This window comes from Oncorhynchus tshawytscha, linkage group LG09 (genome assembly GCF_018296145.1).
Source record: "Oncorhynchus tshawytscha isolate Ot180627B linkage group LG09, Otsh_v2.0, whole genome shotgun sequence".
NCBI lineage: Eukaryota > Metazoa > Chordata > Actinopteri > Salmoniformes > Salmonidae > Oncorhynchus > Oncorhynchus tshawytscha.
The window spans coordinates 21,902,238-21,928,853 of NC_056437.1; the positions used below are offsets into that span (position 1 = coordinate 21,902,238).

Below are 26,616 nucleotides of genomic sequence, written 5' to 3' on the forward strand. Positions count from 1 at the left end.
ACGGCATGTCCACACACAGGGACATGTGTTTTGAAAATAGATGCAAAAGAAGCAATAATAAAAGCATCAGAGGCTTCTATGTTCAAGCAAACCAAGTGTGTGGAATGATTGAAAATGACCTTTTCTCTCAGTGCTTTCCGCCAGATGGTGACTACCAGTAAACATGATTAATGGTACTTAAGTGACACTGTGTAAAAGACAAACTGGCAGTAAAAAGCCAGAGCTGACTCAAAGTGAATGGTGCATATGTACCAGACATAAGACTCATTATCATTATGATACTGTCTGAATCCTGTTATGACATTCACATTCTAGAAAGAGAAACCTATTGTTATACCAAATGTCACGGGCAAAAAAACAAAACATAACACAATACAATCAACTCTCATTGATGGTGATGACGATCATTATCTATTACCGTCAACCATTGCTTCTCAGAGTTGTAAACTCAAGGATTTGCTTTGCTACGTGATTACACTAGAGCGTGCCAGTAGAGGAAATGAATGTAGAAAGAATGGAGTTTGGTATAGATGCCGGAAATTAGGTCTGAGGTTAAAACAAGTTTAGGTCTTATACATTTTGTTTTATGAGATAATATCAGTCAGTTAATAGTACCTTTATTAATTATGAAGGCTTTATGTGCTATATGTGCTTGTTCCTCTGTGTCCAAATCACTAAACACTTAAAATGGTCCAAACACACACGCACAGTCGTGAAGAAGGCGCGACAGTGTTTATTCTCCCTCAGGAGGTTGAAAAGGTTTGGCATGGGCCCTCAAATCCTGAAAAGGTTCTACAGCTGTACCACTGAGAGCATATTGACTGGTTGCATCAGTGCCTGGTATGGCAATAGCACCACCCTTGATCGCATGGCGCTACAGAGGGTTGTGCGGACAGCCCAGTACATCACTGGGACCGAGCCGCCTGCCATCCAGGACCTCTATATCAGGCGGTGTGAAAAGAAGGCCCAAAAATCATCAAAGACCCCAAACCACCCAAGCCATAGACTATTTTCTGTGCGGCGCACAGCAAGAAGTACCGGTGCATCAAGACTGACACCAACCAGTTCTTGAACACCTTCTAACCCCAAGCAATACGACTGATAAATAGCGAACAAAATAGCTACACGGACCGAGTTTACCTTGTATCTTTATTGACCTTTTATTTCAGTATTTGCACTGTTGCCTAGCCCCCTTATCCCTATACATATCTACCTATAAAACAACCTCATTCATTTCCCTGTGGTGGCAAACGAGCCATGGCAGAGTTATTGCGTACAAACAGATGCCATTGCTATTACACTCACACTGTAGTGTAGTCACTGTAGCCATGATGGACCAGCTTACCGTACATGAATCACTGTAGAAACAGCTGCTGCATACAGCTGTTGCATATTGCCAACATGATTCCCACAACATTCTGGATGAGGATGACTGTAGACTTATGACTCCAGCTCAAAATGACCCTGACCTGGATTGTAATAGAGGAGGCTTACATAATTGTATAATGATTGTTGCAGTGAGTGAGTGCCGTAACCTAGACGGTGTAACTCACCAGGAAGGGATTCTTGGATGTGCTGGCCCACTGTATGTTTGTTTGACTTCATTAGCTCTGTAACCAGCGTGTCTGGCTTGTCATTAGTCTAGCTTTATGTATGAATGGGTGACGCCTGCAGCCGCTCTACCCTTTAAACTGTGAAACGTTTCTTTGTCACACAGTCTGTTCCCTTTAATAAGGCATGCTTCCTTTCTCTAGCTCTGCTAATAGAGCGACTCTCTCCCCACTCTCCCACTTTTATGATGATTGAGCTTCTAGGATTCCACCAGATAGAATTTCATTAATACTAAATCTAGGATTAGTCATTTATAGTGTGAGCTGTCAGACTGTTACAAGTTTTTAATATCCTACTGCATTAAAGCCCCACGTAGACATTTTGACACCCTGTTTGCGTAAGTAGAATGATATGTTTGATGTTCTCTCGGAGTCCGTCCTTCCGGTCAGGAGTGTACTCTACTGTACACCCCAGAGGTGATGTCCTCTAAGTAGCTGTTTGATAAGCACTACCAGTGTGTCAAAGGCTAAAGGTTAATTTAATAGGCTGCAACAGGTGAGAAACACTGTCACAGAACATTCTACGCCCATAGCTCTAAGTTAATTTAAAAAAATGTTTGTCTGTTTTGCTGTATTCAAGATTACGGCTAAACTTGTACAGGCAGTGGCCACAGTGGTCTAATTTTCTCAAGAAGCATATAATTGGAATATTACAGCTGTTGATAGGTAAGTGCTTCTTTATGACAGCCATGGCCCTGCTGCTTAGTTAATGTGCGCCAGCCTCCCAGTCCTCTGGCCCAGCTCTTCAGGCAGTCAAGAGGGGGAAAGGCTGCTGCTCCACAGCTCCTTGTCTCTTTGTGGTGTTTGTCTGTCTGTTTGGATAACACTCTTTAAAAGCTTGTGTGGACAAGATTGAGGAAGTGATTGGCTTTCAGGGGCCCTACAAGGATTTTTAAACAAGTAGGTGTCACTTGTCTGTGTATGTGAAAGTGTTCACTTGGAGCTGATAATAGGCTGTGCTTTTGCTTTCATCCCTTTTTACAAGTAGAATCAATGTTCAATGTTCTAGTTCTAGGAACACTGAAATGACCTCTCCATGGACATATTCAGTGTGTCTGAATGTGCACTCATTGACATACCCTCTATGTTATCTGGCCTGCCATCCCCCTAGTCGGGGCGGCAGGGTAGCCTAGTGGTTAGAGCGTTGGACTAGTAACTGGAAGGTTGCAAGTTCAAACTCCTGAGCTGACAAGGTACAAATCTGTCATTCTGCCCCTGAACAGGCAGTTAACCCACTGTTCCTAGGCCGTCATTGAAAATAAGAATTTGTTCTTAACTGACTTGCCTAGTTAAATAAAGGTAAAATAAATAGTCTCCACAACAGCTAGCCTCTTATGTCCAAGGATTACCTTCTCTTCTTTTAAGCATGGTGGTAGCACAATGACTTCAGCCAGCTGATGCTGAACGTTTCATGTTTTACCCCTGTTCGCTGCAGTTCCACATAATGGGAAAACTCACAGTTGTAAAAGTGAATGCGTGTGCGTGTGTAAGACAGAAAACAGGCTGGCTCGGACTCCGACTCTTCCTGCCATAAAACCTCTCTCCTAGCCTTTGTTCTGCTGCTTGTCCGCTTCTGCTGTAAATAAACCACCAGTCTGCCTAAACAGCCTGGAAATGACATGGAACACCATAATGTCTGTCTGTTGCAGTGTGCTGACAGACAGAGAGGCAGCAAGTTTTATTTAGAAAGTGAATATGTAGAACAGGGCTGGCCCCAGGCATATCTTTTTTATATATATAAAACATAGGAACTCAATTGGGGACTCAACTTACTGTTGAGTTTAAGAATAGTTTACACCAAGTGCAATTTTGAAATCAGCAGTTTTTCTCTTGTTATGTCAGTCACTGACAGTCACTCAATTAGACATGTCAACTACCAATGTTTTGATTCAGCTAAACTTATAGTAATCATGGCCGAATACCAACCCTGGCACATAGCGCATGTGCCCAGGGGCCCTGACCTCCCGGGAGCCCCCATTGTTTTTGTTAGTCATTCTCACTGAGATATTATATTAACATGGTAGAAGTCATGGCAAACTTTGTAGAATTGTTTGTTATATATTGCTACATTTTCTCTCTGCCTCATGGCAAAATGTGTAGAATTGCCAAAAACTTGCATTAGAAAAACTGCAGCATTTTCTCTACGCCCCATGGCAAAATATGTAGAAGTGCAGGAAATTATCTTTAAAACTGCAAAATGTCTCTCCACCAAATGGCAAAATGAGTCGAATTGTATGAAATTTGTTATACAATTTTTACATTTTCTCTCCACCCCATGGCAAAATGTGTAGAATTGCAGGAAATGAACTTAAACATTTTCGCACCGCCGTCAAAAGGGAGGCCACTAAAATGTTTTGCCGCGACTTGGGGGGCTCCCGAACCAAATCTCACTTAGGGTCCCCAAAAGGCTAGGTCCGGCCCTGATGTAGACTGTGCTGCTACTTACTGCATGACCTCAATCCACTGGCTAAATAATGACTGTTGGCCCCATTTTGTGGCTAGATACTATTTAGCCCTGATAAGTAGGGCTATCTGCTGAATATGGTACAGTTCCAAATGTAGTTTAGTTCCAATTCAGGGGCAGTGCAAACAACACTCTTTTGTTTTACACTGTCTTTCAATCTCTGTCCCTCTGTTTTTGGCCTCCCCTTTGTGTCTGTTGGATGTTGAGCTCTACTGCTTTGTAGTTAGGTTAGGGTTCCACTACAATGCCCATAGCTGAGGAGATTATCCCAGTATAATGTCTGGAGGCCACTGTGAATAGGCTCTCTGAGGAAAAGGCCTGATTAGTTACTGATGGTGTGTAATCTAATTGTCTTAGTACCTGGCAGACGAGGAGAGCAGAGGCATTAATCAAGCTACTATATACAGCTGTCAAGGATAGCATGTTTTATTACATGTCCTTTTTACCCAAATATACACTGAGTGTACAAAACATTAAAAACACCTTCCTAATATTGAGTTTTGCCCCTTTTGCCCTAAGAGCAGCCTCAGTTTGTTGGGGCATGGACTGCGAGGTGTCAAAAGCGTTCTACAGGAAGGTTGGCCCACGTTGAGTCCAATGCATCCCACATTTGTGTCAAGTTGGATGTCCTTTGGGTGATGGACCCTTCTTAATACACACAGGAAAAACCCAGCAGCGTTACAGTTCTTGGCACACTCGTACCAGTGCCCCTTGCACCTACTACTATGCCCTGTTCAAAGGCACTTAGATATTTTGTCTTGCCCACTCACCCTCTGAATGGCACACATACACAATCCATGTCTCAGTTGTCAAATCAAATCAAATCAACTCAAATCAAAATTTTATTTGGCACATACACATGGTTAGCAGATGTTATTGCGAGTGTAGCGAAATGCTTGTGCTTCTAGTTCCGACAATGCAGTAATAATCCAACAAGTAATCTAACTAACAATTCCAAAAAAAACTACTGTCTTATACACAGTGTAAGGGGATATGGAATATGTACATAAAGATATATGAATGAGTGATGGTACAGAGCAGCATAGGCAAGATACAGTAGATGGTATCGAGTAAAGTATATACATATGAGATGAGTATGTAAACAAAGTGGCATAGTTAAAGTGGCTAGTGATACATGTATTACATAAGGATGCAGTAGATGATATAGAGTACAGTATATACTTATACATATGAGATGAATAATGTAGGGTATGTAAACATTATATTAGGTAGCATTGTTTAAAGTGGCTAGTGATATATTTTACATCATTTCCCATCAATTCCCATTAATTGGTGACAAGCCGAATTTCTTCAGCCTCCTGAGGTTGAAGAGGCGCTGCTGCGCCTTCTTCACGATGTTGTCTGTGTGAGTGGACCAATTCAGTTTGTCTGTGATGTGTATGCCGAGGAACTTAAAACTTACTACCCGCTCCACTACTGTTCCATCGATGTGGATAGGGGGGTGTTTCCTCTGCTGTTTCCTGAAGTCCACAATCATCTCCTTAGTTTTGTTGACGTTGAGTGTGAGGTTATTTTCCTGACACCACACTCCGAGGGCCCTCACCTCCCCCCTGTAGGCCGTCTCGTCATTGTTGGTAATCAAGCCTACCACTGTTGTGTCGTCCGCAAACTTGATGATTGAGTTGGAGGCGTGCGTGGCCACGCAGTCGTGGGTGAACAGGGAGTACAGGAGAGGGCTCAGAACGCACCCTTGTGGGGCCCCAGTGTTGAGGATCAGCGGGGTGGAGATGTTGTTGCCTACCCTCACCACCTGGGGGCGGCCCGTCTGGAAGTCCAGTACCCAGTTGCACAGGGCGGGGTCGAGACCCAGGGTCTCGAGCTTGATGACGAGCTTGGAGGGTACTATGGTGTTGAATGCCGAGCTGTAGTCGATGAACAGCATTCTCACATAGGTATTCCTCTTGTCCAGATGGGTTAGGGCAGTGTGCAGTGTGGTTGAGATTGCATCGTCTGTGGACCTATTTCGGCGGTAAGCAAATTGGAGTGGGTCTAGGGTGTCAGGTAGGGTGGAGGTGATATAGTCCTTGACTAGTCTTTCAAAGCACTTCATGATGATGGAAGTGAGTGCTACGGGGCGGTAGTCGTTTAGCTCAGTTACCTTAGCTTTCTTGGGAACAGGAACAATGGTGGCCCTCTTGAAGCATGTGGGAACAGCAGACTGGTATAGGGATTGATTGAATATGTCCGTGAACACACCGGCCAGTTGGTCTGCGTATGCTCTGAGGGCGCGGCTGGGGATGCCGTCTGGGCCTGCAGCCTTGCTAGGGTTAACACGTTTAAATGTTTTACTCACCTTGGCTGCAGTGAAGGAGAGTCCGCATGTTTTCGTTGCAGGCCGTGTCAGTGGCACTGTATTGTCCTCAAAGCGGGCAAAAAAGTTATTTAGTCTGCCTGGGAGCAAGACATCCTGGTCCGTGACTGGGCTGGTTTTCTTCTTGTAGTCCGTGATTGACTGTAGACCCTGCCACATACCTCTTGTGTCTGAGCCGTTGAATTGAGATTCTACTTTGTCTCTATACTGACGCTTAGCTTGTTTGATAGCCTTGCGGAGGGAATAGCTGCACTGTTTGTATTCGGTCATGTTACCAGTCACCTTGCCCTGATTAAAAGCAGTGGTTCGCGCTTTCAGTTTCATGCGAATGCTGCCATCAATCCACGGTTTCTGGTTAGGGAATGTTTTAATCGTTGCTATGGGAACGACATCTTCAACGCACGTTCTAATGAACGCGCCCACCGAATCAGCGTATTCGTCAATGTTGTTATCTGACGCAATACGAAACATATCCCAGTCCACGTGATGGAAGCAGTCTTGGAGTGTGGAATCAGCTTGGTCGGACCAGCGTTGGACAGACCTCAGTGTGGGAGCTTCTTGTTTTAGTTTCTGTCTGTAGGCAGGGATCAGCAAAATGGAGTCGTGGTCAGCTTTTCCGAAAGGAGGGCGGGGCAGGGCCTTATATGCGTTGCGGAAGTTAGAGTAACAATGATCCAAGTTTTTTTCAGCCCTGGTTGTGCAATCGATATGCTGATACAATTTAGGGAGTCTTGTTTTCAGATTAGCCTTGTTAAAATCCCCAGCTACAATGAATGCAGCCTCAGGATGTATGGATTCCAGTTTGCAAAGAGTCAAATAAAGTTTGTTCAGAGCCATCGATGTGTCTGTTTGGGGGGGAATATATACGGCTGTGATTATAATCAAAGAGAATTCCCTTGGTAGATAATGTGGTCGACATTTGATTGTGAGGAATTCTCAATCAGGTGAACAGAAGGATTTGACTTCCTGTATGTTTCTGTGATCACACCACGTCTCGTTAGCCATAAGGCATACGCCCCCGCCCCTCTTCTTACCAGAAAGATGTTTGTTTCTGTCGGCGCGATGCGTGGAGAAACCCGCTGGCTGCACCGCCTCCGATAGCGTCTCTCCAGTGAGCCATGTTTCCGTGAAGCAAAGAACGTTACAGTCTCTGATGTCCCTCTGGAATGCTAGCTACCCTTGCTCGGATTTCATCAACCTTGTTGTCAAGAGACTGGACATTGGCGAGAAGAATGCTAGGGAGTGGTGCACGATGTGCCCGTCTCCGGAGTCTGACCAGAAGACCGCCTCATTTCCCTCTTTTACGGAGTCGTTTTTTTGGGTCGCCGGCTGGGATCCATTCCGTTGTCCTGGTTGAAAGGCAGAACACAGGATCCGCTTCGTGAAAATCATATTCTTGGTCGTACTGATGGTGAGTTGACGCTGATCTTATATTCAGTAGTTCTTCTCGACTGTGTGTAATGAAACCCAAGATGACCTGGGGTACTAATGTAAGAAATAACACGTTAAAAAAAACAAAAAACTGCATAGTTTCCTAGGAACGCGAAGCGTGGCGGCCATCTCTGTCGGCGCCGGACTTAAAAGTCCTTCTTTAACCCGTCTCCTCCCCTTCATCTACACTGATTGAAGTGGATTTGGGACATCAATAGGGATCATAGCTTTCACCTGGATTCACCTGGTCAATCTACATTATGTCATGGAAAGAGCTGTTCCTAATGTTTTGTACACTCTGTGTATGTTGTTGCCCAGATTTACCCTCTACCACAGTAGCATGTGATACTTTGAGGTAAGTTATGAAAATACATTTTTCTCAATAATCTTGTCTGAAGAGTGAGTGTAATGAGGCTCTCAAAAACTCCTGATGTTATGTCGTTGCCTAGATCAGCTTTTGTCAGCTGAACATCTAGTCAAGCTTCTGATCATAATCACTTGTCTGACTGTCTCCATCTCATTTTCCTGGCCTGCCAGTGCAAATAACATATTGAGTTGATGAACAGTAAGTCAGACAGGATTCTGATGACGAATGATATTGACCGATTTAGCGTACCTCACTCTTATGAATGGCAACATCAGTCTATAAAATCAGTGAGTGTCCTTGAATGGGTCTATACTGGGATGAAGAGTTGTAGCTGTGCTGTACTACACAGAGAAAGAGAAGCTCCATGATGAAATCACTAATCGCTTTACACAGGTATGTGGGGAATTTCTTCCTCTGAGAATGGAACACAGCAGCTGTCCAGGGACTGTAGATAGTCTAGATACTGTGCTATGTGGACAGAATGTACTGTAGTGTTTACAAATTAATCTAGGTGATAATAAACTGGATCCATTTTCAGCCCCCTCGTCTTTATCATTACTGTAGGTTGAGACAAGAAAAGTGACATTTATGTTCTATTACAATTTCATAATGTTTATATTTTTGGCCACTAGTACCTCCTTTAAATATGTTTGACATTTATGTGACAAAGTACACATTTAGACTTGTACGGCAAAGCCATGGCAGTGTGAATTTATTCATGACTTAAGTCCATTACTGGTAAATAGATTGCCCGACTCCCATAATTCAGTGGCAGGACCTGCTGTGACCTCAGGCTGTTGGACAGGCAGAACCTGTCGTGGGAATAGAGTGTTAAGTGTCTAATTACCTCTACCACTTATTTGTGTGTCACACACATTGTGGGAAATGACACGCCAACTCCATTTCAGCATTCAAATAATCCAGTCATTATGAACCTATTGTATCTGCAACCTCTCACAGAAGTCAGGGCCATTTAAAGTGAATCATGTACCAGAAGATGGTGGCCTATAGTTGCTTGTGATCGAACAATTCAGAATGACAGAAAGAGGTCTAGCTGGGAATGGATGGAGTGCTTGATCTATGGATAGGCTGTTTGCAGTATTATCTCTGTTGTGGTCAGGAGGATAAAGACATAAATAATCATGCATATCAATTCAGATTATCTACAGCCATGACTGTATCTCCTCATGCCTCTATAGGACTTACGCTGTTTAACAGCTAAGCAGCACCGGTGTTATCTGTTGACCTGTAGCTTTACACACAGCTTAGGAATCCATCATGTACTTTATCTAATGGAGCAACGCCCATGAACATCAGATCTGCTGGGTCCACATTCATACACTGTAGTGCTTTAAAAAATGAACATAGGAAGGAATATATTTCACTATAACAGATCTATTACTCTAATAAAGGCATGTTAGCCGATGCTATTAACTTTATACAATTAACTGACTGACTCTCTGTTGTACCCCTGCATGTGTTGCACCTTTGCAGAGCAGTTAATGGAGGCTGAAGCAGCACTTATTGTGCCATTAGCTGATTGTATGCCCTTTGCACTGTCTTCCCGCAGACACAAATTGGATTTGAATAGCTTAACATCCCCCCTTGTTTGTCTGGCCTCTTGTATGTCATGCCCTTTGTGGAACATTTGCAGGCCATACCCAGGGCATGTTCAGATGCCTAGTGAGAGCTCATATGTAACATCTGACTGCAGAGGCTGTGGAACATGAGCTGTTAATAGCTTGATTCTCATGAACTCTGTTAATTGAGGATAGACTGTGTTATAACATGCATGTTACTGCTATATTCACTGGTGGCTTCATAGATGGTGAGAGGGAATGGATGGAGGTACAGCTGTGATAGTGGAACTTGATGAGAGCCTTCCATCCACTGAATCCTTTGTAAGCCACTGGACTTTACCTGGGATTTAGATCCAGTGTTCTTTCTCAAAGCCATTCACACCCCAAACCCTAACCTGGATTTAGCTGGATTCACCCTATTGTATTCAGTGTAGCTGGCAAAACGTATCTACCCCAGATTATTTTCACCCACACTCTCTCATCCTCCCCTTGTTTGGCATTTGGTTTTGGATATTTCTCTCTCCCTCCTTTCTCCCCCTATCCCCCTGCCTCTCCACAGATGTGTACACCTGATGCTAATTCAGAGTCAAGCTAACAGGGATTGTTTTTATCAGAGTCTTGGTAACAGTCCAGGGAGCTGGAGAAACAGAATAAGACATCATTTACCTCACGCCACTAGTCTTTCAGCAGAATGAATATTAATATCACTATGGCAATGGTTCTGGAGATTAGCTCAAGGTAGGGCTTTACACTTGTACCATTAGATCAGTTGTTTTCAGTTGTTTTCATGGATAGCTGAAGCTGCAGGCAGGGGGGACGCTCAGCGGGGAATGCTCACAGTTCACACTTGATGATTAGTTCGTTTCCATTGAACAATAATACCTAAAAAGCCACCAGCATAGGGGTTAATTTTAGGGGTTAATTTATTGCATTGCTCCATTCAAATTTTTTTATTTTTTATTTCACCTTTATTTAACCAGGTAAGTTGAGAATAAGTTGTCATTTACAACTGTGACCTGGCCAAGATAAAGCAAAGCAGTGCAACACAAACAACAACACAGAGTTACTCATGGAATAAACAAACATACAGTCAATAACACAATCTAAAGTCCATATACAGTGTGTGCAAATGAGGTAAGATAAGGGAGGTAAGGCAATAAATAGGCCATTGTGACAAAATAATTACAATGTATCAATTAAACACTGGAGTGATAGATATGCAGAAGATGAATGTGTAAGTAGAGATACTGGGGTGCAAAGGAGCAAAAAAATAAACAACAGTATGGGGATGAGGTAGTTGGATGGGCTATTTACAGATGGGCTATGTATAGGTGCAGTGATCTGTGAGCTGCTCTGACAGCTTGTGCTTAAAGTTAGTGAGGGAGATATGAGTCTCCAGCTTCAGTGATTTTTGCAATTAGTTCCAGTCATTTGCAGCAGAGAACTGGAAGGAGAGGCGGCCAAAGGAGGAATATGCTTTGGGGGTGACCAGTGAAATATTCCTGCTGGAGGGCATGCTACGGGTGGGTGCTGCTATGGTAACCATTGAGCTGAGATAAGGTGGGGCTTTACCTAGCAAAGACTTATAGATGACCTGGAGCCAGTGGGCTTGGTGACAAATATGAAGCGAGGGCCAGCCATACAGGTCGCAGTGGTGGGTAGTATATGGGGCTTTGGTGACAAAACGGATGGCACTGTGATAGACTGCATCCAATTTGCTGAGTAGAGTGTTGGAGGCTATTTTGTAAATGACAGCGCAGAAATCAAGGATCGGTAGGATAGTCAGTTTTACGAGGGTATGTTAGGGAGCATTGTTGAATGATGCTTTGTTGCGAAATAGGAAGCCGATTCTAGATTTAATTTTGGATTGGAGATGCTTAATGTGAGTATGGAAGGAGAGTTTACAGTCTAGCCAGACACCTAGGTATTTGTAGTTGTCCACATATTCTAAGTCAGAACCGTCCAGAGTAGTGATGCTGGACGGGCGGGCAGGTGCAGGCAGCGATCGGTTGAAGAGCATGCATTTAGTTTTACTTGCATTGAAGAGCAGTTGGAGGCCACGGAAGGAGAGTTGTATGGCATTGAAGCTCGTCTGGAGGTTTGTTAACACAGTGTACAAAGAAGGGCCAGAAGTATACAGAATGGTGTTGTCTGCGTAGAGGTGGATCAGAGAATCATGCACAGCAAGAGCGACATCATTGATTTATACAGAATAATAGACATTTGTGTCTTAGATTACCTGTAACTGATTTTTGTTTGTGTTTATTGCTTGCCTCCACTGTGCTTGATGACATGTGTATCAACACCAATGGTAAACCCCCCCGCAGGTCACTGGTGTTATTCCGGGCACAGGGCATTTAGCTCAGACTGCCAGACCCCACATCCACAGCCTGACAATGGGCAGCAGCTGGCCGCCCACATTCTAGTCTCACAGGCTTGCCTCATAGGATATGAAAGCCTGCTCTCATATACTAGACATAACATAGTAAACATACATCTGGGACACTCAAATTAGTATGATATGTTACATTTGGTGTGGTTACATAAGACAGATGGTTACTTAAGGCAAAAAACAAAAGTAGGGTGGTTAGTCATGGGTGGAGGGGTGGGCGTATAGCACGTACGTCTAGCAACCTAAAGGTTGCGAGTTTAACCCTAACCCTAACTACTTAGCATGCTAGCTAAACCTTACCCTAACCTTAACCCTTTAACCTAACTCCTAAACTTAACCCTAACCCTAACCCCTAGCCTATCTAACATTAGCCAGCTAGCTAACATTAGCCACCTAGCCACCTACTGTAGCTAGAATTCATTAACATATGATACATTTCGCAAGTTCGTAACTTAAAATATGATTTGCAAATACGTAACATATTGTGTGTTTTGCGAATCATAATGTATAATACAAATAGTAATTCTTAACATGTCATACAAAATGGGTAATGGAAATCCACAAATTAATACATACCATACAAAACTTAACATATAATACTAAATGGAGTGTCTCGGATTTACGTACAACATAATACGAAATGCTCTGAGACCAGGTTGGATATGACCTCAATACACAGAGCCATGCCCAGAAGCATCATGAGTATGGTTTTAGTTCCATTTTTTTAAACTTTAAGATTGGTTTTTATTTAATTCTTAGAGGTTTCAGCAAGGATTCCCTTGCCGCCTTGTCATATTGACTCATTCTAAGCATTATCATCATCCACACCAAGGTCTCTTTCTTTCTGTGCTGTAGATATTAAGCCTCTTTTGTGTTTGTTCTTTCGTAGTTGGCTCTGAGGAAGACCTCAAAGAGCCTGAGGTTGCAGGAGGGTAAGGAGAAGTGGGAGAGCCAGATGCTGAAGAAACGAAAGGCTTCTGAAAGGGCTGAGATCCCTGTGAATGTATTCACTGACAATGGAGCTGACTTTGAACATGAGCAGTATGGAGAGAAGGAGCAGGGGAAGGGGAAAATCAACTCAAAGAAGAACAAGCAGGTAGCCTATGGATCTGTGGTATTAACCTTCATTATATTTCGAATGAATATGCTCTACTACAAACCAAAACCTGTCTACCTGGTAATGTGTGTGTCCACATGTGTAAGGGTTTTGCCCAGTGAAGTAATGAGGTCTTACAGTTTGTGTAGCTTAGAGTCTAGGCTTGTTTATTTTGAGTTCTTTCTTTCTGTTGCAAGTCATCCACTTTCAATCCCACAGTTCTATTTTTCTAATGGTGATCCTGTTTCTATCAGTTGTAAACAAACTTTCTCCATTATTAGGTGTTCATTGTTGGCACCAGCCAGTCAATGAACTCTATCAGGTTAATTCCCGAAGCTTCCCATCCTGGTCTAGTAATTGCCTTGCACAAGCCTGTCTGTTGTGCATGAAGTCAGGAGGGAGCCACACAGGAAATGAGGGCCAATAAAGAGCTATGATGAGATAAGGTGCTTTGTGAAGAGCTTCCTCCTCAGCCCAGGATGTGTCTGTGTTTGTAACAGAGAGCACACCAGGTACACACACACTTAGGCTCGCTTCCATATCAGTCTCTGGCCTAGCCAATTCCCCTACCCTTATCTCTGTGTGTAGACCAGATACTACTTGTTGTAAGGTATCGCCTTGTAAGGTATCGCCTAGATGGCCCCTGGCTTGTGGATGTTTCCTCTACTGAACAGTATGCAAAACAGTATGTTGGATAGTAGCCTCCTTTGCAATAGAGGAGAGATCTATGATCATGTTTGTTTCAAAGAGTCCTTTGTTCCTTGAATTGATTGTTTATCTAAGCACATTGTAAGTAGATGGAATCTACTTTACGAAATGGATGAAACACTTGATTCAATCAAGAGCAGTTCAATTGTGTCATTGAAGAAACCTCTAAAGTGTTCTCTAGAAAGTAGAGGGACTTAAGATAACATAATCTCTTCTGTTTCACCTCATCACCAGAAAGATAGTGTATTTTACTACAGCTCATTGCACATTGACAACGCACACTGGCTGTGTCAAATCAAGTCAGGACTTTTTGCTGAAGGATGCTAGTTTGACATATTCGCAGCAACTGTGAAACATCATCTATGCTATTTAAATAAATCGGTTTCACACGAACACCCACACACAGAAATAGACAGTGTCCTGGGCTGGACTGTCAAAGCAGGGAAGTGTAGCAGCCAACAGAACACTACAGGAACGGGCTGAATGCTACAGTAGCAGTAGCTTTAAACCAGGGCTGCCCAACCCTCTTCCTGGAGATCTACCGTCCTGTGGGTTTTCAGTCCAACCCTAATTTAACACACCTGGTTCTACTTATTAGCTGCTCAACAAGACCTTAACTAGCTGAATCAGATATTCTAAATTAGGGTTGGACTGAAAACCTACAGGACAGTAGATGTCCAGGAAGAGGGTTGGGCAGCCCTGCTTTAAACCATCAAACCTCAGATCAATACCACATTATTATACTGTTCCTGTGTCATCATCACCACGTGCTAAGCTTTCAGTCAATATCGTTTCTGTCTTGTTTTGTCCAGAAACAATTAGTTCTTTCCTGAATCAATGTTTGAATATGCATTATGCTTCATGGATCTGTCATTTAAGGTTTCCATTGCAACACAATTGTGTGTGTGTGTGCGTGTGTGTGTGCGTGTGTTATGTGTGCGTGCGCCCATTTATGCATGCGCTGTGTACCTGCACCCATGTTGCCGTCGGCTCTCAGATGGGCCAGAGCATGGCCTACTGCTAATTGCCCATCACGGGCAGTCAATGAGTCTGGGCATCAACTCTGCTTGTTTTAAATCAGGTTAACTGTGTCATTGAAATGGATGTCCTCACTGACGTGTAATCACTCACTGATGTCTGTAATACGATAGTGCCCTCTGGTGGTCCAGATTCTCTTCTGGGCTGATAAATGTACTGTCTACCATTTCAATGTAATATAGATAACCATGGACTCAAAGAACGGAAGATAATTAGTCTATCATGTTCCTCAGGTGAAGGGGCTTCTAGGAAGGCAAGACAGAGCTGAAGTCACCAAAACACAGGGCACACATCAGAGAAGCAACTCCAAAGGACACCATAGTGAGGTATGAGCAGTGTTGTCTGGATAAAGATATGTTTGTGTGCAACAACATCCTATTGAGTGATTACAGAAGGCCTTTATCAGAATCTATCATAAGCCCTTGCTCATTAACATTATCCTTCCTTTCCACAGAGTTCATTCTCTGGTCGGGGATATTCGGTGAGTGACTTCAATTCTTTCTGACAGAATTAATGTCCAGGATCTGCCTATAGTCATTCTCAGAGTATGAGGGCAAAACCGGGTCAGTGATTATCTTTACCATTTTGAGAACAAGAACAGTCTGTGACAAAATGTTCTCAAAAGCTAACAGGCTGATATTTAGTAATGTAGCTAAACAGGTGTCATGTCAACATGGATTAGTGATTTGTGGATCTGAGTAACCTTGACATGTTGACAGTGAGCAGGGCTTGAGTCATTAGGGGAGTGAGGCAGAGAGACACGTGTTGTCAGTGGTTTCAGTATAAATTGACTGGCTGATACAGTAGCTCACAGTTGTGCTGCTGTGTCGTCTGGCATGATGAATCCCTTAGAGCAGACAGATCAGTTCACACAGCAGTTAAACACATGTCTGTCACTAGGAACGAGGTAACATACATAATGTATAATAATATCCTCTCTCTCTCTCTTGATTTGTAAACAGACTGTTTTTGTGATATTACTACTAGACATAACCACAGCTTTTAGTCCTAATCTAACCAGGATTATTAGTTGATCTCAATGGATCTCAATGTTTCTTTATGCATTATTTGTAAATACAGCACATATTTATCAAGATTTCATTGAACATACTAAATTAAATGATTGGAGTCAAGTTTCTTAATCCACAATCTTGTTTTCATGGAATAGGATATTGTAATGAAAGCTTAGTTAATGAAGATAAATACTGCTGTGGAAGCTTACTGTAAACACCCATCAGTCACTCGTATGACTACTGCCTCTAGTCTCGTATCCTCTGCTGTTCTCTCCCTGCCAATAGAGTAGGAGTAAACACGGCAGTGTCACTCAAAACACAGGTCATGACCTTGAATCAAGGTCTCCTTATAATCTCTAGACAAATAATAACACTTTTTGTTCCTGTGGGTAATATTGATATGACTGTGGAGGCAGATAGCAGAAATGTGAACAACTCACTTCCAGTTTGAGTGTTTGTGATTGATGAAGGTGTTGATACATTCTCATGAATTAATGCTGTGTTTTACATCCTTTCTCTCGCAGTGTGACAGTGAGAGTGACATCGATGACAAGGCAAGATAAACATTCTCACTTTTCACAACTGTTATCACTGATAATAAGGTATCAGTGCTCTACTATTCTGTCATTCAGCCATGTGTAACAGCTTCTGTTCCTCTCCTCGCCCCAACCTGGGCTTCAACCAGAAATCCTCTGCACATCGACAACAGTAACCCTGAAGCATCATTACCTATCGCTCCACAAACGCCGCGTCCCTTGTAGAGCAATGGAAACAACTACTTCAAGGTCTCAGAGCGAGCGACGTCACCGATTGAAACGCTACTAGCGCGCACCGCTTACTAGCTAGCCATTTCACACCGGTTACACATGTATTCCCATCTGCGCTGTCAGCTGGCCAGGCTTTATTGTACTGAGAGGAAGGGGGTCCTCCAAATGCCAGGCAGGGTTGTGATGGGAGTCAGGTCTTTTGGCTGACCTTTTTATTTACATCAGGGCAGCGTAAACAGTGTGTGTGATGTCTTTAGTCTTGTGTTTTATTACTGGTTTGTGAGTGTTAGGTTCAGTCTGTGTGTCCCGAGGACATTATACTAATTTAAACTTGTTATAAATATCTATATGTTAATAATACCAGCACTCTTTGATTTCATTATTGGATTTGATCTAGGGAATTTGTGGAAGTTAACTTGATTACACTGTGAACATCATTAGACCTTTTTACGAAAGTCAAGATGTTCTGATAATAACAACTAGTCTCTGTATTTCCTCCATATGATCTATTTACTTTGTCAGCAACCTCAAATTAAATCTGGAGGCTCCAAAACTGAAATTGAACTCATGAGGTCATATAAACCAGATTACAGTATTGTGGCATTTTGCTAGGTTGTTAATCAACTGAGGGATTCCAGGAATAGCTGTAAATAAGGTCCTTACATTTGCAACACCAAAGGAATTTCAGCTGAGTTCAGACCCAGTAAATCAACAATTTGATGTAGCAATTAAGTCTGCTCATTTTGATTCGTCTTTATTTGATTCCATTAGTCCATAATCAGGTGGTTTCACAGCGTCCGTATGACTTTGCAAAGAACATCAAGTTTAAAGATGAGAAATACACAGAACATCATATATTCTCACCACATATATTATTTAAATGAAAATGGCTGATTAGTCTAGTTTGTGTGTGCGTGTCTGCGTGTGTGCGCGTATGTGTGTGTGTCCTTTGCTGCCTGTTATTAGAATCTGGCCAATATTCAGCAATTTAATCAGAAACATACGGTTGGTAATGTAATTTATTGATTGTAATAAGATACTCACTAACTTAATTTGTCTCATCCACTTTCTAATGAGTTTTTCACAAGGTAAATGTCATGGACATTTATGTATATTTCTAGTGAGTGCTCTTACAGGAAAGATATGACTGATTACATGAATTACCTCTTAATATGTAATCTATGTTGAGATGCTTTTTACTATCCTGTCAAAAATATACTTGCATTGAGCTGTCACGTAATACATTAAATTATTTAAGAATGGTTTCGATTGAATCTCATTCAGTTTCATTTTGAAACTTTCCCTCGTGTCATTGGACTGGGTTCACCAAGATTTATGTCTCACCTTTTGTCCCTCTGTTCTCATTTACATTCATTGGGAACTTGAACACACCCCCTTGAGTGACGAAGTGCACATCGAGTCTGGGAGTGGAACAAGAGCCAGTATACAGAACAGTCCTGTTGATAGAGAGCTGATAAAGATGGAAAAGCAACCACTTTTCTGGACAGTTCCACTACCGGCACCTTCAGAATCCTAATTTAGCCTCTAGCTAGGCTAACGTATTTGTTATTTCCTTTCTTTTCTCATTCTAACTCAGGTTTCAGGGATTGTGTCTGATAAACTCTTCACACTAAGGAAAACTACTGGTAAGAATATTTCCTCTGGATTCTGGGGTATTCAGCGTGTTTGCTTTTGACTCTCTGTCCTCGTTTAGCTGTTGCTATTTACAGAATAGATATGTGTCTCTCTTAGTGACATGCTTTTTATGGCATTCCATTTCTGTTCACTCGAATAAGGGAATAATCCTCTTTAAAGCCACACAGTGGTCAAGTTGTTGGCAAAGTGTTATGGCCTTTGTCATTTTAGGATCCTCACACACTTGCTCTTAATTACACAATGTGGGTATAATGTTACTCTACCCTGTGGAAAGTCTCTGCTCTAGATTTATTATATTTAAAGTAAAACCGAATAATGATGCAATGTTTTGTCAGATATATTTGTGCAATTGAGTTGAGTGATTTGAAATAGTTGATAAATGTTTTCTACAAAACATTTTAGCTATGAATTGGATTGAACCTCTACTCCCAGTGGCTTAGATGCTTTGTTGGGGCTAGGAACGGGTTAGTCACACTTCATGCTCAATGAGACTATTGGCTCAAGCAATTTTGTAATCTACTGCAATGTTCCCTATTGTCATCCTTACCATCGCCATCAATTCCATATTGTGATCTAACAACAGCTGAAATTCACAAGAGGTTGGTGGCACCTTAATTGGGGAGAACGGGATGCGGTAATGACTGGAATTAGTGGAATGGTATCAAATACATCAAACACATGGTTTCTAGGTGTTTGATGCCATTCCATTTTCTCCGTTCCGGCCATTATTATGAGCCTCCCCTCTGCAGCCTCCTGTGCTGAAATTCAACAATGAAATACAATTTTCACCCAAAAGAATGGTGCTGAAAGCAACATCACTGAATGGTATTGTTCCCATTCAGCAATCTTTACTGACTGAGGTGTTTGGCCGTATAGGGGCAGCTTGATAGATTGTGTTCCCTTCAAAACCCACGATTTCTCAAACTAAAACTCATTTGGCCTGTAAAAGCCAAAAGGAGACGCACATCCAAGGTCAGGCAGCATAAAACCTGCTCTAATCCCACTGGCTGGCTGGTGGTGAGAACCTTTTAGAGCTGAGCTAGGGGTTTAATATGTCTTGTGTGAACGTGATTAGGAGCTCCCCATTTAACTCTCACTTCCTCCAAGCTGCTTGTGGTGGGCTTTAGAGAGGGCATTTGTTGTTTGCTTTGGAGGTCTCTTCAGTCTCCCAATAAGCCGTCTGGAGTTCAGGCTATTGAACGTTATGATTACGAATAATGGTAAACACACCACTAGTCTCTCCCCAGGGCCCTCAGCTCTTGTCAGAGCTCAAAGACTGCAGGGAATAGAGACTAAGGTTGTGTTTGGTGCTGGGAAAATAGGCCGTTTGTTGAATTTAATGATCATTTTCTGGCAGTGAATGGAAGATCTATTGGTGCAACTAACAAATTGTAAGCACTTTGTAGTATGAACATGCTAATTTTTCCAAGACACACTGGCTGTTACGAAGCTGCTCGTTGTTGCCTCATTGTTGTTTCTAGATGTAGGCCTAGTACAGCAGAGATTAGAAGCTATTCACCACTCTGACTGAAGGTTGTTTCAGCTAAGTATGGACACATCAATATCAGTATTTATCTGAAGTGGGAAAGAACATTAAATTACTAAGTTCTGTCAAACTGTGGTTGATAGCCTATGTTCTCTGGTTGCTAATAGACATAGGTGTTGACCAGAGGGATGAAGCGAAGGTGTGCAGCTCTGCCAGAGTGTCAGGTCTACAACGCAGCCAAGAGCAGAGCAGCGACACGCCCCTCGATCTGCCCGCTGCCAGCCCCGCCCCTGGCGCTCTGACCGATGCCAGCCCTGTCCCTGCAGCTCCTCTCACCACCACCCCACCTCCTGCTGTGTGTGTGAAGAAGGAGAGGACGTCCCCTCACAACCCGACCATGCCAACTCTGCCAGGGCAAGGCCTATCCCAGGTCAAGAGAGAACCATTGTCACATCACCAGGGTCATCCCCTGTGCATTGGTCTCCACAACAGGTAGGACATGGCATTGACCGAACTTGTTCAAACCATTTAATAATACTATATCCTAGAGGAGGTTGATATTTATTTACAACTTTTCCTTCCTCCTCTCCACAGCAGCATAGAGGGGTCCCACAAGCGAACCCTCCCCCCATCCCCCCACTTCGGGCGCCATTCTTCTCCCTTGCCAGCCCTCCCCCTGTCCATCTCAGAGCTGTCCGCACCCCACTTCTTCCTGCCAGGTCATGGGCATCGCCACCCTGCCATGTTCACTAGTCCTGCGGGATTAGCAACCAGCGGTATTGTAGGACGGTCCACTCGAGCAGGCTGCTCAGGTAAGAGGCATGAACAGTAAATGAGATTTAATGTACAACAGGTGTAGGTTGTGAGAAAGGGTGAGTAAAGAGCAGAAGTCATCATAGAGTATGACGTTTAACCTCGCCTCTCTCCCCCCACAACAGAGCATGACCTGCTTCGCCAGGAACTGAACAACCATTTCCTGGCACAGACTGCACTTAGAGGGGCAGGCTCTGAGCCACCTCTACTGAGGGCAGAATTCCACCAGCACACACACCAGCACCAACATCAGCACCAACACCAGCTCACCTTCTCACCCTACCCCAACGGGTTGCCTCCTCCACCAGGCATCGTCTCTACACCCCCAAATATGGGTCGCACAGCTGCCCTGAATGTAAGTCCAGCACATGGCCATTACAAACCTCTTCATATGAGTTCATGTTATTATCAAATCCCACATTCATTGTAAAGAACATTTTAGGTCACCCAGAAACCAGAGAGTTTACAGAGTGCTTTGTTTTTGCTGTTTTCCAAACTCATCTTCTTAATAGTGTAGCCTCAGGCTCAGCATCTGCCTCCTGTACTCTGGGGAAAACCCTGTGTGTGTGTTAGTTTCACATCTCAAATATCACACAGAAATATCAGATACAGTCCCCAAGAGATACATTTTTGCTTTCAGATCCAGTTACACTAAAACATTTTTTTACACCCACCCGGGAACATTTTGAAATATTTCAGCATAGAATTTTTTTTATGTATGATCCCTGAAATGGTTGGCTGTTCCACTGGCAGTTGGTAAAGGCAGTGTAAATGGATCTCATGGCTGTTTTGACACACCAAAACCCTGCTGTCAGGACAAATGACTGTGCCGCAGCAGAAGGAATGAGGTCATTAGTGCTTTTGATCGTGGGTAATTGCTCATGGATGCTTGTGCCGGCCTTGGCAGGGCTTCAGTTAAGGCTTAAGCAGCTGAGATATGGAAACTCTGAACATAGCCACCTGAAGTGTGTACATGCATCTGTTAAACAGTCAATGAGCTGAGATGAATGCACCGTGCTGTGCAGTCGTTGGCATGCATAGCTTCCTGGCACTTTGTGTAATGTGAGGTGTAGAACAGGACGGCCATGGTTAATGTTTTATATTTTTTATAATAATTTGTAGCATTTTTACATTTGTGTCTTCTTTGTGTATGCTTATATTATTGTCTAATATTGTTCATATTACTGACGTGTTCTCACAAAATTGTCTTTCAGTTGGAAAAGTACTCAGCAAAACTGGAAAACCCTTACCTAAGACATGTAAGTTAAAGTACTGTTTTCAGAAAGATGACAATATGTTCCTTTGGATTACCATCAAAGGCATTATTCTGTATCATATTATGGTTCTCAAAGAAATGAAGTTATATGCCATTTACTCACAGATCTACTCTGGGTGTACGAAGTGTTTGTTTAATCTTTTGTTTCCCCTGACGTTCCACTTCATTCATTCTCATCTTAACCTGTGTGTGGTCTTGCCCAGTTCTACCCCTCCTACCCCCCAGTGATGCCAGGCATGCCAGCCCTGCACCCCCACTCAGGACCCCCAGGACCTTTCAGCTCTCTGCAAGGAGCCTTCCAGCCTAAGGTCCATACCACATCACTCCCTCTGTCTGTGTGTCTGTCTGACTGTCTGTCTGTCTCCTTTATGGCCTTGTGTTAACCACATAATAATCGAATCATGTGACTTACCATCCCTCCCTAGTCTATGGATGTAGTGACACGGCCAGAAGTCCCTCTACTACCAAAGGACCCACGGGTAGGCCTCTTCTCTATCCATTAAGTTATGAATAAAACACTGTAGTAAAGGCTCAGATATTAACCCTCTGTTCTCCCTCTGTTCACAGATAGCTGATCCATTCAGATCATCAGCTAGGGTAAGAATATGCCATTCGCTGTCATTCTGTAAGCTTGTCGACAGAATTCTAGCCCTTGGGTTTAAGACTAATCAAATGATTGTCCTTCTATTCTTGCAGAAGGCTGGCAAATGGTGTCTAATGCATGGCCAGATCGCATGGCAGATTCATCGCCACCAGCAGAGAATGAAGGTGCACAAGATGCATTCATTAATTTACAAAATGCATTAATTATTTTCCAAAACCGGTAATCAGTGAAGTAATGCTTTCTGTGTCCTCCCATCTCAGCAACTCCTTCACCTCTCAATCTCTATTAAGCTTTTAATCCCTCTCTCTGTCCATCACTCTCCTCCCCACTTTATCTATCTATCTTTAGCAGAACATGCACTTTGATCCACATCAGCTGAATATGAGCAGAGTGAAGCTGGACCTGTTTAGTCGGCCAGCCGCACCAGGTCTTCCTCCTGGACTATCCTATGGCCATGACATGGCCCGACCTTCCCTGCCCTCCTCAGGTTAGCCAGCCTACTCCATGTCCTATTCATTACTATGTTAAATGAGGATGTATGTGCAGTTATGATGATATTGTACGGTTATGGTTATATTGTACAGTTATGGTGATATTGTACAGTTATGATAGTGTACAATTATGATGATATTGTACAGTTATGATGATATTGTACAGTTATGGTTATATTGTACGGTTATGATGCTATTGTACGGTTATGATATTGTACAATTATGGTGATATTGTACAGTGATGATGATATTGTTACGGTCATGGGAACAACGGCTTTTATTGGTTCCTTAGCTCCTTTATGTCCCTGTATGCCCATGTTAGTGTGGTTGATTCGCTCACTACTGTACCTTCTCCCTCTACAGGTCATTTGTCTGCATCACCATTCAATGCCCCCACGCATCACGGCCACTATCAACATGCTAGCCACCTTACTGGTAAGAGCCATAGGCTGCTGGTGCAGCGTCAAAATAATGAACCCAGAGACTCTGGGTTCGCGCCCAGGCTCTGTCGTAACCGGCTGCGACCGGGAGGTCCATGGAGGCGACGCACAATTGGCCTAGCGTTGTCGGGGTTAGGGAGGGCTTGGCCGGTAGGGATATCCTTGTCTCATCGCGCACCAGCGACTCCTGTGGCGGGCCGGGCTCAGTACACGCCAACCGAGGTTGCCAGGTGCACGGTGTTTCCTCCGACACATTGGTGCGGCTGGCTTCCGGGTTGGATGCGCGCTGTGTTAAGAAGCAGTGCGGCTTGGTTGGGTTGTGTATCGGAGGATGCATGACCTTCAACCTTCGTCTCTCCCGAGCCCGTACGGGAGTTGTAGCGATGAGACAAGATAGTAGCTACTAAACAATTGGATACCACGGAATTGGGGAGAAAAAGGTGCAAAAAAAATAAAATAAAAAATAAATAATGATGTATGAAGTACAAGACAACAGCCATTAAGAGGTGCTCCTCTTGTGATGCTCCTCAGATCCATTTGATCGAGCTAGTCACTATGGAAACCTTGGACAACTGGCAACTAATGCATTTGGCGGCCTGGGTGCCCCATCTCTTGGTAGGTTTTCGCTCTCAGATAGTTAATGCAACCTACTGTTTCAACTCAATTGGTAAACTGATTGATTTGATTGAAATTACATAAATCTTTTAGGCCCAGGCAGCCCGTTTGGTGACAGACAGGGCCATGGGTTGCCAGGTTTTGTCAGCCACCCTCAGGAAGCCTGGAACCGCCTGCAACGAATGCCCCCCTCCTTCCCCACACCTCCAGCACAGTCCAGGCCTGCTGATGTGGCCCGCAAGCTCACAGTCCAGAGCAGTGAGAGGGAAAGGGAAGCTAAGAAAAGGGATCACTCTGCTACCAAGGAGGAGTCAGAGAGAGACGGGTCAGTGACAGCCCTAGCGCAGAGATGGCATTTCCCAACCTGAAAGGCCTTCAAAAGTTGTGATTTTATATTTTGAAACAGCATCTAACATTCAAAGAATTGCCTATTTTTCCAACCACATAGAGGCTAGATATCATATTTCCCAGCTGTTAACCTCCGCACCTCTGTCCTCTCCATAGAAATTCTCTGGAAAGAAGCCATCAATCCACCCACACATCCTCAGGCTTTCAGATTAGTAATCTGATTGGCAGCAGCAGCCCAGAAAGGAAGAGGAGTAGCCCAGATCAGGGTCGTCGTCAGGCTGAGAGGGACTGCACCTCGCTGGGGAGAGTCCAGGTGAAGCAAAGCTCCTCTCCAGCGCTGGAGGTGCAGGATAGGGGATCCTCAAACCCTTATAACACAGTGAAGAATCACCAATCCAGCGAGAGCACACAAACCCTGAAGGGACCTTTAAACATAAAGCAGGAACACAGAGATGAGCCAGAGGTTATGGCTGGGCCACTAGAAATGACCCTCTTACTCCCACCAGGCCACTCTCAGGCTCCACACCCCTCATCAAGGCACAGCCACTTCCCCGTCGCAGGCATGCTTCAGAGCAGCCATCTACCTCACTCTCTACCACTCTCCATGAGCCCCATGCACCCAGTGAGCAGCCTCAGTGCAATGGAGCGAGCCCGTGTCCAGCCCTTCATGGGGGTCAGTCCACTAGCCACAGGTCGAGACCACCGTGTGCCCCTTCACCTCTCAGGCCCCTGGGATCCACTACGAGACCCCTACAGAGGTCTGTACCTGCAGAGCCAGCAGGTACATACGACCTATGACCCTGAGAGAGGCCACAGACAGCGGGAGCAACACCCCCACCCACAGCCGCAGCAGCACCTACAGGACAGTCACCGACAGGCAGAGGAGAGGGCCAGGTTGCACCAGCTCCAGGGGTCTCCCATGGAGGGCCACCTAGCACACACACCCACCTTTACATCCTCCCTGGGTGGGGTGATGTACCCCAGGCTCAGCCCCTCAGCTCCACACAGTGGCCATCTGAACAGGACTCCTCCCACTGCTACTCTCAGTGCCCCACCTCCTCTGGTGCCCACCTCCACCACATCCCCTGGCATACCTTCCACTCCTCGAAACACCACACCCACCAGTGCCCCACCCTCTGGGGACCCAACCCCATCCTGCAATCCTAAAGAAGTGGAGGCACAGTAGCATGGAAGTCTCTCAGATATAAGAGACCAGACTCTATACAGTACACACTCAACTTGATGACTTTATGTAAAAACAGTATATTGTAGATTATATGTTAATAAATAACAAGTTTAAGTAGTGAGTCTGCATAGAAACGGTTGAATAAGTTGAATAACTATTGTTGGATAATGTTATTTGATAGTAATATATGAGTATTTTGTAAGATTTATATTCCCTCTCTGTGTACAGAAATAGATTTTATGAATTTGTACATTTGTGTAATTAATGCATTACCTTTGTTTAATACACATTTTACACATTATTTATCAATAGGTAAAACTGACAAAATGTTCTCCTCTTGATTGATAGTTTTTAGGTTAATGTAACTATGTTTCTTACCTGAAAATGACTTTCACTTTGTGGAAATATTCACATAACCTGTCATTTGTTTCTATAAAGAATGTCTATTTAAACAAAAATGGAATTACTTGGCAATTCATTGTCTTATTTTCACTTGCATTTGCAGTACTCCTTAAATTATCATAATTGTTCTATTTTTTTGTATTATAGTATAATTTATCATAGCATGGGCTTGTATGTACATTGGGGTCCGAATTTATTGACACCCTTGATAAAGATGAGCAAAAATGATTGTATAAAATAAATATTAATTGATATTTAGGTATGGAATGCTTTTCTGCTTATGCATTCTAATTTCTACGCCAAACCCACCAATGGTGTGCGAGGCCAAACTGCTCCATTTTCATGTCATCTGACCAAAGCACGGGTTCCAATCCAAGTGCCAATGCCATTTAGCAAACTCCGGGCATTTACATTTGTTGGACAGCATGAAAATAGAGCTCTTTGGCCACGCACTCCAGTGGAGCCGAAATGAGAATGCATGAACAGAAAAGAACCCCATAC

The 26,616-nt window shown here is 43.5% G+C and overlaps 1 protein-coding gene across 5 annotated transcripts in view; it reads left to right on the forward strand.

The window, feature by feature from the left end:
* Positions 1–26,190, forward strand: part of LOC112257565 (autism susceptibility gene 2 protein) — a 28,074-nt gene extending 1,884 nt beyond the window's left edge. Inside the window, exons 2-19 of one of the 5 annotated variants that reach the window (XM_024431226.2) lie at positions 13,066–13,272; positions 15,252–15,344; positions 15,473–15,499; positions 16,556–16,585; positions 18,396–18,444; positions 20,108–20,432; positions 20,538–20,752; positions 20,879–21,108; positions 21,968–22,012; positions 22,233–22,337; positions 22,455–22,508; positions 22,597–22,626; positions 22,726–22,797; positions 22,982–23,120; positions 23,488–23,559; positions 24,096–24,179; positions 24,273–24,504; positions 24,684–26,190. In XM_024431226.2, coding sequence (XP_024286994.1) covers positions 13,066–13,272; positions 15,252–15,344; positions 15,473–15,499; positions 16,556–16,585; positions 18,396–18,444; positions 20,108–20,432; positions 20,538–20,752; positions 20,879–21,108; positions 21,968–22,012; positions 22,233–22,337; positions 22,455–22,508; positions 22,597–22,626; positions 22,726–22,797; positions 22,982–23,120; positions 23,488–23,559; positions 24,096–24,179; positions 24,273–24,504; positions 24,684–25,713 — 3,039 coding nt within the window. In that variant the 3' untranslated portion in view covers positions 25,714–26,190. Of the gene's footprint in view, positions 1–13,065; positions 13,273–15,251; positions 15,345–15,472; positions 15,500–16,555; positions 16,586–18,395; positions 18,445–20,107; positions 20,433–20,534; positions 20,753–20,878; positions 21,109–21,967; positions 22,013–22,232; positions 22,338–22,454; positions 22,509–22,596; positions 22,627–22,725; positions 22,798–22,981; positions 23,121–23,487; positions 23,560–24,095; positions 24,180–24,272; positions 24,505–24,683 lie in introns of all 5 variants that reach the window. The other 4 variants (XM_024431223.2, XM_024431225.2, XM_024431227.2 and 1 more) reach the window with 4 other exon arrangements.
* Positions 26,191–26,616: the final 426 nt, after the last annotated feature.